Below are 15537 nucleotides of genomic sequence, written 5' to 3'. Positions count from 1 at the left end.
ACACATTTTGAGTTAGAAAAGCAAACTTAAAAACCCCCACCACATCCTTCTTACGTGGTCCTGTCTCTTTTCTCTCCTCTCATATCTCAGGAGATATTATATGCTCAGTCATGTGGGAAATAGTTCTGCTGTTACATAACTTTTCCTTCCAATGTGTATAAAATAAAAAGTCTATATATGTAGTATAAAGTCTTCAGCTCTGAAATTGAGGAAGAGACCTGAGTATTCCAGAATGGAGGACACACCTCCCTGCACCTTACTTATACTAAGATTAATGCTTTCAATTCTCTGAGGGCTGTTCTATATGGAGGAGGGAACTTTTCAGGGAGATTTTGCCATGGTGGAATACTGCCAGATCATATAGCGCTGGTTCACACATGCACACCTGTCATATGATAACTGTGCCATCAACTGATAACTTGCATGTGTGTGTGAATAGACCATCACGGATGTGAAACCAAACCACATACAGTATAGAACAGGCATCCCCAAACTGCGGCCCTCCAGATGTTTTGGCCTACAACTCCCATGATCCCTAGCTAACAGGACCAGTGGTCAGGGAAGATGGGTAATGTAGTCCAAAACATCTGGAGGGCCAAAGTTTGGGGATGCCTGGTATAGAACATTATTGTGATCCTGTGTCACTTTAAATGCAATACTTTCAGACGGAGTCAGTTCACACATTCAGCATCAGCTGCATCAAGTGTTGTTGGGTAATCAAATAATGGAAAATAAAGTAATTATTCATAAGATAGCTGTAATCCTTACAGCAATGCCACAAAATGAATCAAGATGGTTAGTATTCCCCATATTGTAGAAAGGCTGAGACAGAGAGAGCAGCTTGTCTAAGAGCACCTAATGAGTTCATGGAAAGGTGAGAATTGAGCTGGGGGCTTCCTGCTTTGTATCTCAGTCTCTTCACTGCTGTACAATGCCAAGTAGCTTAGCATTGCAGTCACAGCAATTACACTAAATTCAACAAGTTCACTCATGAACAAGGACTGAAGGAAAAGCAGCAGTTGTATAGATTTAGTTCACACCAAAAGAAAAAGCTTGATGGAAAATAATTTCTGGTTAATGTGCACAGCAAATGAAAATAGCAATTTTACAAGAAAGCCTCTTAGATGCAGAAGTTTTTCTTCCCAATGAATTCCCCTTTTGCATTTCCCATCCTTCATCCACCAGTACCAATAAACCAACATGTCCCTCATACGTATTAAAATTCAGCCTTGGGCAGAGATTTGTCCACTGGCATTAGAATTCATGTTAATAGTGATATTGTTCCTATTTTGTGTAAATACCACTTGTGTACCTAATAATAAATTCAAACTTTTGTGCTTTGATTTTCAATTTGTTATAAGCCACGCAGAGATGAACAAAATATTGTTACATTCTTAAAATGTCATGTTAAAACTTTGGACAATGGGATCTCTGTAAAACAGAAACAGTAAGAGAAGGCTAAAGTTGAGGTTCTCTGTTTTCTCACACTCCACGTTTCCTGAAACTATTTTTTGTTGAAACCAGCTAGCCTTGTGAACACAGTTCCCTGATAAGTTTTAATGTCATGGACCTAGTTGGAAACTTGTATTTATCACATTTGCATCTTACATTTCTAAAAATGTAAAGGTAAAGGACCCCTGACAGTTAAGTCCAGTCGTGAATGACTCTGGGGTTGCGGCGCTCATCTTGCTTTACTGGCCAAGGGAGCCAATGTTTGTCCGCAGACAGTTTTTCCAGGTCATGTGGCCAGCATGACTAAGCCGCTTCTGGTGAAACCAGAGCAGTGCACGGAAGCGCCGTTTACCATCCCACTGGAGCGGTACCTATTTATCTACTTGCACTTTGACGTGCTTTCAAACTGCTGGGTTGGCAGGAGCTGGGACCGAGCAACGGGAGCTCACCCCATCGTAGGGATTTGAACCGCCAACCTTCCGATCGGCAAGCCCTAGGCTCAGCGGTTTTAGACCACAACGACACCTGCGTCCCTAGGTGTACATTTCTAGGTGTACATTTAAAATGTCTTAATAGTAATGTAGGGCAGCTGCAGGCAAATGTTTCAACTCAAACTATTTGAAGATATATTCTTATGGATATAGGTTAAATCATCTTAAGGTAAAAGGTAAAAGGTAAAGACCCCTGGACGGTTAAGTCCAGTTAAAGGTGACTATGGGGTTGCGGCACTCATCTCGCTTTCAGGCCGAGGGAGCTGGGGTTTGTCCACAGACAGCTTTCCAGGTCATGTGGCCAGCATGACTAAACCGCTTCTCACAATGGAACACCATGACAGAAACCAGAGTGCACGGATACGCCGTTTACCTTCCTGCCACAATGGTACCTATTTATCTACTTGCATGGGTGTGCTTTCGAACTGTTAGGTAGGCAGGAGCTGGGACAGAGCGACAGGAGCTCACCCCATTGTGCGGATTTGAACCACCAACCTTCTGGTCAGCAAGCCCAAGAGGCTTCAGTGGTGCCACCCGCATCCCAAATCATCTTAATACAGCAAGTGAAAGTATAGTTTTGACTGAAACGATTTCTCTTTTTCTGTTAAATCAGTGGCACTTTTGTAGAATTGGGGTGGTATTTCCAACCAGATAATAGTATTAAAAAGGAGTCTCACATTATTTATTCAGAATACAAACAGAGCATTCTGATATACAGGCAGCCCTGGGACCAATGGCATGTATGCTTTGTATTGATGATAACAGCCAAACCATGAGCTGAATGGCAGTACAATTAAATCAGAAAACTAGAAAACATACATTGGTCTCAAAATGCAACAAATCATACCTTAATCACCATACCTTTCAAAGGTACTTTAATGCTTCCCCATCTTTCAACTGAACATATCTTCAACAGCATATTTGGGACATCCATCCTGCCTTTGCTTTTGGGTGTGCAAATTTCACTAAATATTGCAAACTGTGTATGTAGATCCTCTGCAGAATATGGTCTTCCCCCAAGGAGTGTTTGAAGAATGCATTGATCCTATTGATACCTGTAGCTGGCAAAATTTGCACAGAAGCTTACTATGCTGACAAACCTTGTGGAACAAACCTGCCACTTATAACATGTTACTGCAGTACATTAAGTGCATAGGGTTGCGTCCGCCATACAGGTGGTTTCAGTAGAAGCTGAACGGCCTGTAGGATAATGTATTAGGAGATTGTCTCAAGCTTTGCCCCCATCCTCTCGTGCTCTGTCTATTCTGTGTTCATTTTTGTGCTGTTGCATAATCATTTCGCAAATCGCTGCAGCACCTCCTTGGCTTATCTTGGATTGTAGTATCAGGATGACATTGGTGCAGTGTCCTGGGTCAACTCCTGTTATGAACCACTTGTTTGCTTTTTATTGATTTGCCCCCCACCCCACCCCTCCTAACTTGTAATTTTCAGTTCCCAGCCACAGCAGATCATGCATCTGAGCCTACATGGTGACTTGCCCATTCAAAGCCCCCATAGTGTCAGCCTGTGTTGGCAAATACTTTTGAGGCACTTTTGCAGAGAAGAATCTCTGCCAGTCTCATCTGACCTCAGAAAAGGCAACTCCTAGCAACTAGCAAAAGAACATTTCAGTCTCTCAGGATATTTTGCTGCTTGCCTACAATTTGCTACTCTCCTACAAAGGAATTTCAGAGGGAGACTTCAGGGTAAAATAGCTGAATTATAACAGTTTGATTCTATTCATTTGGACTTGAATAGAGACAATTGTTTCCTGCTTTTACTTAGGAATGATAAGGTTATTGTGGAATCACCAGTTACTGCTTTTGTGGTCATTGTGATTATTGCTCATTGGGGAGCAGCATTCAACTAAGCTTATTCAGAGTAGACGCACTAACATGACTAAGTTACGTCTATTAATTTCAGTGGCTCTACTCTGAGACTTCCTTGGAGCTTTAATTCTCACAAATAGTACCGTTTGCATTTTACTGCACAACCCACTGTTTACAATTCTTCCCCTCTATACTAGTGGATCCATATATGCCTGTCAACTGAGGGTACCACTTCATGCATAAAATGGAGAAGTTTCTAGATCATGAGGGTTTGTGCCATAAAAAATATGTTAGTCTTTAAAGTGCTTCAGGACTCCTTGTTGATTCTCACCGATCTTACGTTTGCATTAAGATCCAATGAAGAAGATCCCTTTTGGATCACCCCAAGGATCCATCTTGTCCAACATTAATTTCCAAAAATGACTACCCAGATGAAGAAAGGCAACCTCTCCCTGTTGTTTGCTGCTAGTGTTAGATACTCAGATGTATGTTGGTACTCCATGTGGAGGTCAATTTAGCTGTCATGGCTGTAAAGAGTCACGGACGACTCTGGGGTTGCGGTGCTCATCTCGCTTTACTGGCCGAGGGAGCCAGCGTACAGCTTCCGGGTCATGTGGCCAGCATGACTAAGCTGCTTCTGGCGAACCAGAGCAGTGCATGGAAATGCTGTTTACCTTCCCATTGGAGCAGTACCTATTTATCTACTTGCACTTTGACATGCTTTCGAACTGCTACCGTAGGTGGGCAGGAGCTGGGACCGAGCAACGGGAGCTCACTCCATCGCGGGGATTCGAACTGCTGACCTTTTGATTGGCAAGCCCTAGGCTCTGTGGTTTAAACCACAGTGCCACCTGTGTCCCACTCAGTAAATGAGGTCTTAACAAACCTGACCCTTGTGTCCCTCTGCTTTCTTTTTAGGAACATCTGAAGGCATTTGACCATGAAGTAAATGAGTTTGTGGACTATATGTTTGGAGCTAGAGGTAGGTGTTTCTTTCATGGTGCTACCAGGCTCCCCTCACCTGCACCAGCTCTGCTGGGGGGTCATTATAATATGTGTGCCATGGTGACTAATGAAAACTGGGAGATAAGTGCATTTAGTTCAAAAAGAATATACTGTATAGCTGGTTCTGATAACTCCTAGTGGAATGTATAACAGGCAGCATATCTCATCTATTTACTCCCAGGGAATTCTTTGACATGTCACTTCTCACTCTCTTAAGTGTGTGTGTGTGTCCCTCTTATTTCCCCATGTAATATTTTAGTTAAAGATTTGGAAGCTAGCACTTAGTTTAAAGAAAATAGTGACACTTTTTGCTCTCCCAATTGCCAGTGCTTAAAAAAAAAACCACTTTCTGTTCAGAAACGCAGCTGGAGCTATTGTTCATTGTGGCTAATAAAAATCACTTGTTATAGCTCCAAGGGACTTAAAGGTATTTAAGTCTGATGAATTCTACCTGTGCCGATTTGTTCATTTGATGAAAGAGGAAGCTTGCTTGACAGGAAGAAACCAGTGTTTCCCATGAAAGCAAGTTGATGTGAATGACTTTTACCTGGTTGTAAAGGTAAAGGGGACCCCTGACCATTAGGTCCAGTCGCGGACAACTCTGGGGTTGCGGCACTCATCTCGCTTTACTGGCTGAGGGAGCCGACGTACAGCTTCTGGGTCATGTGGGCAGCATGACTAAGCCGCCTCTGGCAAACTAGAGCAGCGCATGGAAATGCCATTTACCTTCCCACCGGAGCAGTACCTATTTATCTACTTGCACTTTGACATGCTTTCGAACTGATAGGTGGGCAGGAGGATACAATTGTGAAAACATTTGCTTTGTTGGCTACAACAAAAAGGGAAACTGCCAGGATTTAGCAGAACCATCAGGATTTCATTGTGGGAAGAGGAAGCTATTTCATATCCAGCCATTGACTAGTCCAGCTATTGACTAGGTAAGCAGAGAAGGGGCATTGTGCTGTGTTGAATTTTGAGATAATTCGTGCTCTTGCTGCTTTTTAGGCAACTTAAAGAGCTTAAACAGAATATGGTGTGAAGCCAGAAATGTGAATAGGCAAAATGCTTTGTTGGGTGAGGATAAAAGTCTATTTCAACTGCAGCATTGTGTTTTAAATAGTGGCAATTCAGATGCCCCTGAGAAGCGGGGCTTGGAAACAATAGCCCTTTGCTCTTTTTTGTCCTTATCATCTGGTGCAGAGAGGGTTGCTGATCTGCTGATCACAGGGTTCTGTTTTGATACACTTTCTTAAAGTACAGGGTCTTGGTTTGCAACACACTTGCCTCCGTTTTCTCCTCTTACTTTTAAATAGGCTAGTGTCAAATGTGTAAAAAAAAATCATAGCGGATGTTTTGTTGTTGTTGTTGTTGTTTAAAAGGGTGCTTCCTTATGGGTGCTTTTACCTGGAGCTGTTACCTAGCAGATTCAGAAGTGCAAGGAGTGTTCATTGCAGCATTGCAATCATTAAGTCACAGCCACAGCAAGGATGGTATTATCCAAGTTGGTTGCTGGTATAGTTAGTTGGCTTTGCACAAATAGTCACCCATTTTGGGAGACTTTGAGGTGGTTATGCTTGGCATTCATCAAGGCCCGATAAAGAAAAGGAAAACATAGCACGGATAGCAGGAAGGGATGGGTCACCTTTATTTTATTTTTTAAAATCCCTAGTGATCGAAAGCTTCACTTGTGCAAAAGCTTCAGGTCAGCTACCTTAAGAAAGTGCCAAACAAAGGCATTTAGTTGATAATGTAAGGACTTACAGCTTTACAAGGAAACACATAAAAATTCAGGTGTGAAAGTCCAAGCTGAGAATGGAAACAAACTGATGCTTTGCCACAGCTACCCAGGGTGTGTGCAGTCAACAATATTTGTGGTTTGGGGGCAGTAAATAATGGGGATCAGACACTGGCCAGGTGACTCTGTAATAATAATGATTAAGCAGAGCCCCACTTGCTGTGGTCAAATAAGGTAGGATCTTATTTTTCTGATTCTAAGCTTCCTTCTTGTTCTCTTAGAGCAGTGGTCCTCAACCTTGGGCCTCCAGATGTTTTTGGCCTACAACTCCCATGATCCCAACTAGCAGGACCAGTGGTCAGGGATGATGGGAATTGTACTCTCAAAACATCTGGAGGCCCAAGGTTGAGGAACACTGGCTTAGAGCAGGCATTGGCTCTCCAGATGTTTTAGAACTACAACTCCCATGATCCCTAGCTAACAGGGCCAGTGGTCGGGGATCATGGGAATTGTAGTCCCAAAACATCTGGAGGGCCAAGTTTTGCCATGCCTGTTCTAACTGAATCATCACACACAGGTGTTAACTCTTGCTTGGATTTTTGAAGCTTATTGGTTTGTTATCTTTTGTTGTAACAATAACCTTTCATTTATTTTCATTTATTTATTTCCCGCCCTTCACCCTAAGTTCCCAGGGTGGGTCACAGCATTAAAAGACAGCATTAAAAACAATGTAAAACTACTTATGGGCATAAAAATAAGGTGGGTCTTACCATTCACCTGTGATTGCTTTGACTGAAATTGACAGCACTTCATTAGGCCTTAACCTGCCTACTGGAAGACACAACTGCCCATTTAGGACATACTTATGTTTGCATCCAGGAATGATGAATGCCTCTTACGGTTTTTAAACTATTCTGATTGTGAACAGTGTACTGCTGTGTGAAAAAAGACATTGTAGAAGGTGACTTCTTCTTCTAACAACAAATGGTAATAATGATATATTTAAAAAATCAAAGGTTTATATTTTAAGCATTATACAATCTGATCGTTTATTGGGGTTTCGGCAATGTGCAAATATATTGGATGACATCCAGTGATGTTTGCTCACCTCCACAGCAGAAATCTGCTTGTGCATTCTCTCTTTTCTTCCCTCCAACTCCCTTTTATGCCCCCAAACTCTGCTCTGGATAGTCCTTCAGCCCTCTGGAGCAGATTTTAGGGGCACATGGGTTCTGTAGGGGGCTGAGAAGCAAGAGAAGCCCTGTTGCACAAGAAGATGCTTGTGCCACTTCGGTTCTCACCCATTAAATTTAATTGAATAATCAGCTGTTGTTATTTATTAAAAATTGTATGTACCACCCTTCAGGACGGTTCACAACATAAAAGTACTGGGGGGGACGGGGACATAATAAAAACAAGAGCAAGAAGAACAAACTAATAACCCCACATTATAAGAGCATCCTAGGAGAAGGTTGTAAAGGAGGGTGGTTATTACTGGGAGACTGAACAGGCATTGGTCACCCATTGAATGACTGTATTGAACAAGAAATATTTATATGTGCTGATTTCATGAGGCTTTTTGCTTTGCTTTGTTTCTTCAGATCCCAGGGTCAGAGGATGGCTCATGCTGGATTCTTACTTGCCCACTTTTTCCCTCACTGTTGCGTATCTTCTCTTCATATGGCTGGGTACCACATTTATGAAGAACAGGCCTGCTCTGTCTCTCAGGGGTCTTCTCATTGTATATAACCTTGGAGTCACCGTGCTTTCGTTTTACATGCTTATAGAGGTGAGTTTTTCAGTGTTGGCCCAGTTTTGTTGTTGGTTTCCAAGTTGAACAGATTGGGCAATTTAGTAAAATTGCTTTTCACAGGTCATATTTTCTGGGAATCCCAGTGTTTTACCTTCTATATTTTGCTCTTATTTTCACCAGTATCACATGGCTCATTTGCCTGAGCCACCCAGACATGCACAGTTTGAATTATTCCTTGCTCTACATTCAGGGTGCATCTATTGCTCCTATTCCCATAGTTGATCTTCTATAATCTCAGTGATTTTATAGGAGCTTTATTGAATCATATGTGCAAGGTCTGGACTGGGTGACCTTCTGGTGACTTCTAGAAATGAGTCTGTAATGAACTATATTTTGAAGCATGAACATTACCATTTTTAGCCATTTGCTTTACAAAAGAGAGGGAAAGGGTGGAGGATCTGAAGCACTATCACCAAAGGGCGCACATGATACACAAATTATGTACAAAACAGCCCCAGTGGACACTTTTCTGCATTGGGAGAAGCTCATTTTGAGCAGAGGGGCCATGCATAACTCACTTTTTTCCTCCACACTGCAAAACAAAAGCAAAAACAAACCCACACAATCCTTTCTTCCTCCCTCGGGCAGGCAGGGTGTGTGTGGCCAGAGTAATAATATATTCCTGTTTAGCTAAGGCTGCAGTCCTAACCCCATTTACTGGTGGAGTGAGACCCATTGAATTCCATAAGGCTTACATCTGAGTAGGCAGGGTTAAGACTGTGCTGTACATCTGTGCTGTTGGTAGTGTTTTTAACAGGTCAACCACTAGTCCAGCTAAACTGTGATGGTTTCCTTCAGAACATGTGGGAAGTGACAGTTCTCATACAAAAACACGTGGCCACATAAGGAGGACCAGGAGTTTCCTTTCCATAAATCCCATTATTCAGATTGCCAGAGACAAATACCCCTGGCTCGGGTGTGCCACTAGATGCCAAGATGTTACAAATCCTTCAGGCAGCTTCTGAACATATAAAGGCAGACCAGTGAATGTGAACAACTACATAATGTTTATTGTCCACATTTACTTGTGTAGCTCCATTTGGTTTTTTCAGGCACCCCCCTCACTTCTTGGTATGGGACTGTTTCCCTGTGTTTGACCGTCACTACATTGTCAGTATTGGACTGTCAATCTCATTTTGGATATTTACTGTAGCATATAACTCCTGCTGTGTTCAAGTATTTGAGGTCTCTGGGGCACACTAGCGGCAGTCTTTAAGTATGGGCTGCATTATATCTCAGCAGCCCATCTAAAACCACGGATTAAACAGTGGCTCTTCGAAGATCATCTAAAAATAGGCAACCTACATAGAAAGCAGGGCTTCAGTGAAGCAGGAACTCTGGAGTGCTGAGTTTTCTCTAACTTCCTGAACAAATAGACATGCAGGGCCTCATCTCTCTCCCTGCCCTCCACCTCCAGCTTTTGCTTGCAGGATCTGTTCCGGTTCTTTCCATGGACCCCGCCTAACCCATCTGAAAAGAAGCAGACTTCACCTCTTAGCCAAAACCCAAGGCTTTGGTTTCAATAAACCCTTTGCTTATCCCAAAGCGTGCTTATCCTAAACAGAAGAGTCTTGCCTCATCCTCAGCTTCTAAGGCAATTCCTACAAAGGAATAGAGCTGACAGGGAAACCCCAAACATTTATTGGGTCCTCAGCCAGCTCAGTTCACACCTGTTGTGCATGGCCTCCAATGTGGTTGCATGTGGAGCTTCATTTACATATGCAGACACACTCCTATCAAATTCAGAGAGCTGTGAAGCAGTTGCACATGAGGGTGTTTGTATTCATATGCAGTACTCGAGTTTTATACTTGGACTGTTGTCATGGAGTTCTTGCCGGGTTGCAGTGGCTATTTCGGGCCTCTTCACTTCGCTTGAACTTCTCCGTCAGATAACTTTGCCAGGTCTTCTTTCAAGCCAGCCAGTAAAAGTATATATACTGCCATCTTCAGCATAGTTTCACTTCCCCATGTCAGTATTCGGAAGTGACTTCAAATTAAGGGTGTTTTCTTTCCCATATTCCCACTTATATTCAAACAGGCAGGATAATTATGCTTAGAACAAAGCTGCCATTGTGAGTAGAGTCTGTTTATACTTGAATTGTCGAACAGAGGCCATTTACTCATATTACAATGGAGATTTGTTCATTAGGTTATCCGAGTGGAGGTTATTTGTCCCCTAAATTTAAATATCAGGATGTTTTGCTGTTGTGCAGAATTTTGTAGTATTTCATTATTCAGGAACTAATGGCAAAACATAACTATACATCATGATAGCTGAGATAACGTGCTACAAATATGCTTATAATAATAATTATTATTTGTACCCTGCCCATCTGACTGGGTTTCCACAGCCACTCTGGGTGGCTTCCAACATACCTAAAAAAGTACTAAAACATGAAACATTTAAAAAGCTTCCCTATACAGAGCTGCCTTCAGGAAATAATAATAATAATAATTTATTATGGATTGTGTGCTACAATTTATGAAGGGATGTTGTCACAAAACAAAATGCTGTTCTACCATTGAAGGGGTGTTAAGATAGCTTTTTAGAAACAGACAGATGTTTAGGACTGGACACTTAAGATGCATCCCTGAATGTACTTTTCTGTTGATTTTAAAACTAAGGTCTAAAGCTGCCATTCAGATATCACTTGCTCCTGTAGCACTGGGCACCTGGCAGGATCACACAAAGTAAAGGGCTTACAGGTGTGTTTAGGTGGAAATAAGACAATGGGTACATACAGTGCTGGAAAGGGAGAACAGAGACAAGATCACCCACACGGTCACAGCTGAGGAACTTGGACTGGGATGGTTGAAAATAGGATGCAGGGCAAGAGTGGAAAGAAAGACTGATGGGAAGGCAAGCAGAGAATGCGGCAAGAGAACCAGCCACACAGGCAAGGGCAGAAGGTAGCCTCTAACCTGGAAGCATTTATATATCCTGTCCAGCTTAGGAATGAACAGTGGCAAGTTTGATGCATTTCCTGGGGTGGGGTGGGGTCAGGGAGCTTTAGTTTCCTTTCACTCTCTGAATTCGCCGACCATCATGGCTTGAAGTTTGGTGGACTCTTAATAAACTGCATGCTGAATCAGCGCAGGTATGCAGCCTTGCATTAGATGGTGGGAAATAAATATTACTGACTCACTGAGTCACACTCTCTCCAACCACTTGCAAAAGACATAAATTCTGCAGCTTTCTAGGGCTGTGGTTATTTTTTGCAATGGTTCCTATGGCGAATTTTGCAGGTGGCCTGCCCCACTTCATTAGTGCATGCAGGTATTTTTTCTGGTTTTCTCTGGTCTTTGTGGTATGCAAAAGCAATTTGTCCAGATAAAAAGAGGGTAACACTTAGACAATTCAGAAGTGAAGACTTTCTTGTCTATTTAACTCTCCCAAAGAAATTATGACACAGTACATTCCACACTGCAGCCTGTGCCAGCCTGGCGCAGACCAGATGTTTTGGACTACAGCTTCTATCAACCCCAGCCAGTCCAAAACCTCTGGAAGGTATCAGTCACCAAGTTGGCAAAGGTTGCCTTACAGCCACAGAAGACGCATCCCTAGCATGGAGGAAACTGGTGGAATGTAACAAATGGAGGGAGAGCAGGTGCTTCTTGGTAGAATTAGTAGGACTGTAGCTTCATCAGGCCCCTAAATGGGACCTCCTAGCTCTATTTTGAAGACAGAATCCCCAGCCTCCTTGCCTGCCTTAGTGACCTCACACCACCCTGCAAGCAAGTGAAATGATATGCAGGCTGCTCTAATGAATAAGAAATCTATGGTCCTTCAGTTTCCATAAAATATATTTGTCAGTATGCAGTGGTCACATTACTCTTCCCATCTGCCTCCCTGCACTCATCTGGGTGCCATCCATCCACTGCTCTCCAGATTATTCTGACTGCAGGCATGTGACATTTCAGAGTTAAAGGGACTGTGTCCGATAATGACCCATTTCATTAACTCCCTGGATTGGCAGAGTAAAGGTAGAATTCCTTAAAAAAATGTTGCAGTCCATCCACCCTCAGCTTGACTTTAGTACTTTGCAAGCATCCATCGAAATGGATGGTGTTTCCACATCTGCAGTGCTGAGTGGATCCTTTTGACTTGTCATCTTCTAAGTTGGAACATCAGTGAATTATTTTTGTAAAGAATTGTTTGCCTCTCAGCTCTTGAAACAGAAGTCTTGGGGCTTTCCCAGATACTGGAAAAACCCCAACATATTCACCTTCCCACTACGTTCTGAGCAGGCAGTATTTAGAATAAACTAAATGTTTGATTTAAAAAATAAAATAAAATAATGCCTACAACAATACAAGGTGACGATGAAGGGCAAAAGAGAGTTGTTGAAGGTCGCCGCTTCGTTTTATTAAGTGAAAGTTTCTGAAATGTGTTAGCACGTAGTGTGCCTTTGAGTACGGATATCTGTCTTCTGCTTCCAAAGAGAGGACAAGTGAAAAGCTGCTCCGGCAAATAGCCAGCGTAAGGAATTACTAATGGGCAAGATCAGTTTCAGCTCTGGCAGCAGAGTAAGTGCAGTGCTCAGTTATGTTTGTCATGCTATTACCAACTGGAGTTCATCAATTGCCCTGTTGTGGAAAGTGATGAGAGTTGGAAATGAGTTGCAAGCCCTTGGCAATTAGTAACTGGCAATGAGCTTTGCAATTGGCATCAAGAACCTGGCTTTCAAGAGCCCTGCAGGCCTTCAAAAAAAAAGAGAGAGAGAGAGGAATGCCTTGCTTTAGCAAAGCATGGTTTGGCAGCACACACCTATACATGCACACTTATACATGGGAAGTCCCATTCTTTCCAATGGGGCTTACTCCCAGGTAAGTATGTGTAGGATTGCTACATACATGCATACGTATAGACTTAAAAGAAGGATGCTATGGTTAAAAGGGCTCTGTTGACTTTCTTAGCAGTAATGGTGCCAAGGGTGGGCACTGCAGCAACAGAATAAAGCCAATCTTTAGAACAGGGACTGAATGCAGTCATGTGAGTCTATCTACCTAATGCTTCCTCCTTGCCTGGATGGAAGCTAGAGAGGGTCGTCTCAGCGAGTGCATAGGTGAGCCTGCTATGCCAAGGTAAATTTTACATCTGTTGGTCTGCTCTCTTTTCGCTTTGGCCCCACCTTCCACTGGCATATGCCCCGCCCCGGGTGACACTCCTAGGGGCCGAGTTCCCTTCCCCGCCCCATGTAAAATATTTGAGAGGGCCAGGCTCTGCAAAGTTGATGAAAATTGCCATTCAATTTGTGTGTGTGCGCTGCATTTTGTGATTATGCAAGTTGGGGCTTACCTGCCCCCCTATTTTATTTAAGTTGGTACCTCTGCCCCCCAGTCCCTGAAGGCTGCCCAGAAAGGAATGTGACCCAAGTGGAATCTGGACACATATTTTAAAAAAACACTGTGAAAATGCTTTTAAAAAAACCGTTTTGAAAACTATATTGAATTTGCCGTAGCTCGCCATCGCCAGCTGGTGTCACATTTGTATAATGCACTTTACAACACACTTAAAATATTTATTTGCAGCTGTATGGCTGAGTCCCCTCAGTCTGGAAAAAGGTTCCTCACCCCTACTTCAGAGGCCAGTATTTAGAATTTCATCTGTAATGTTATAAAATGCCAATGAAGAAGTTTCAGAAGTCGTGCAATGGCTGGAGACACACATTTCCCTTTTCTTTTTTCCAGACAGTTAAATATGATGTGACTGAGAGCTTCTTACGCTGCAGACATTCACCATTTTGTGCCTCATTCCCATGCAAACTGATTGGGGGGGGGGTTGTGTCAACATTTCCACCACTTCTGCTCCAATCTAGTCCCGCTTTCGATTATAAGCATGTTTCTTTCCAGTTTTTCTGGGCAGGCAAAGGAAATGAGTGGGAACGTTGTGGGCAACAATGGCTCTGTCACAGAAATATAGGGAGAGTCAATGGTTATGCAAGCTGCCTTTTTTTTTAATAGAACCCTGCGACATATTTGTAAAGAACTATGATTCCACCAAGGGGGAAGGGGTTCATGCCTGTCTTTCATGCCTTCTTCAGCTCCTTGAGTAATTATTGCCCGTCTTTTAGAGGAATGCCCGTTTTCTTCTGAGGTAACTGAACTTACAAAGCAATATTGCTCATCCTAATCCAACAGGGCATAATGCACATGGAAACAAACTTCCTTAGGGATCAGGTTTGTACATGCAAAGTAGTTCTTCCTGTAAGGGGGGTGGGAAATCAAGAGTGCAGAGGCTGTTTTAGGGCAGTGTGACCAGTTTCCCCACACTGCGCCCTGACATGAAAGCTCTGACAGGGTCCTGTAGTCCTCCCTCCTCCCCCAAACCTAGTTAGTGCTTTTCCAGCTTTGGGAAGGAGCAGGGAGGGCTCTAGGACCCTGCCCGAGCCCTCACACCTCCTTCACAAAGCCCAAACAGCAGAAAGACTGGAGGGTGGGGGGCACCAAATTTTGGCTTAGTTCAGGGCACCACAGTACCAAAGGCTGCCCCTGGAGACTGGGATGATCCCTGAATGCAGGTAGACACATTCAGCCTACAGTTATATGCAGGAATCTTGAGATCAGCAACGTTATTTTGAGTGATGGGTAAAATGCTTAACATGAATAGTTTGAAACACTGCTTGTAGGTTGAAGGTTGGATTAGATCTGAGCTGAACTCATAGTGGTCACCCCCCCCCCCAAACTGAAAATTCAGACTTAGTTACCTTTAATTAACCAATGGGACTTCAGTCATGAAGAAGTCATCTCATCGATTTCCTGGGATCTAAGATTGACTTAGTCTGGATCAAACACAAAGTAGATATTTATTTAGGGTGTTAGTAGTGAGACTATGCTTGAAATTTTTGAAGATTCCTGCCATATGGTTCCTGGTGATTTTTGTTGTTGTTCTTTCATGATTTTAAATTGCACCCCCTACCCAAATACTTATAATTTTGCACAACTTTATTTATGAGAACAGGGATTTAAATTTGTTACCATACAGAGAGCTGAAAGCTATCCACCCTTCAAAACCCCACATGCTTGCAGTGATAACAATGGGAAATTCTATTTAGAGTAACAGAATCTGTTTTCTTCTTCTCTAGCTAATTCTTGCCACTTGGGAAGGAGGTTATAACTTACAATGTCAAAACCTGACCAGCGCAGGAGAAGCCGACATCCGGGTAAGAAACAAAAAGTAACCCAAGAACTGAAAGGTGGCTGTGAGGCTGG

General features: G+C 42.8%; 1 protein-coding gene across 1 annotated transcript in view; it reads left to right on the top strand.

Annotated features, from left to right (window-relative positions):
* ELOVL2 (ELOVL fatty acid elongase 2) overlaps positions 1-15537 on the top strand; it is a 45308-nt gene that overhangs the window by 18435 nt on the left and 11336 nt on the right. The window contains exons 2-4 of the mRNA XM_035126179.3: positions 4691-4754; positions 8114-8301; positions 15411-15488. Of these exons, the coding sequence (XP_034982070.1) occupies positions 4691-4754; positions 8114-8301; positions 15411-15488 (330 nt within the window). The remainder of the gene's footprint in view (positions 1-4690; positions 4755-8113; positions 8302-15410; positions 15489-15537) is intronic.

Source organism: Zootoca vivipara, chromosome 8 (assembly GCF_965207765.1).
Source record: "Zootoca vivipara chromosome 8, rZooViv2.hap1.1, whole genome shotgun sequence".
In the NCBI taxonomy this organism is placed as follows: domain Eukaryota; kingdom Metazoa; phylum Chordata; class Lepidosauria; order Squamata; family Lacertidae; genus Zootoca; species Zootoca vivipara.
Note: the sequence above shows the minus strand (reverse complement) of the source record. Positions and strands in the feature narration are given on the sequence as shown.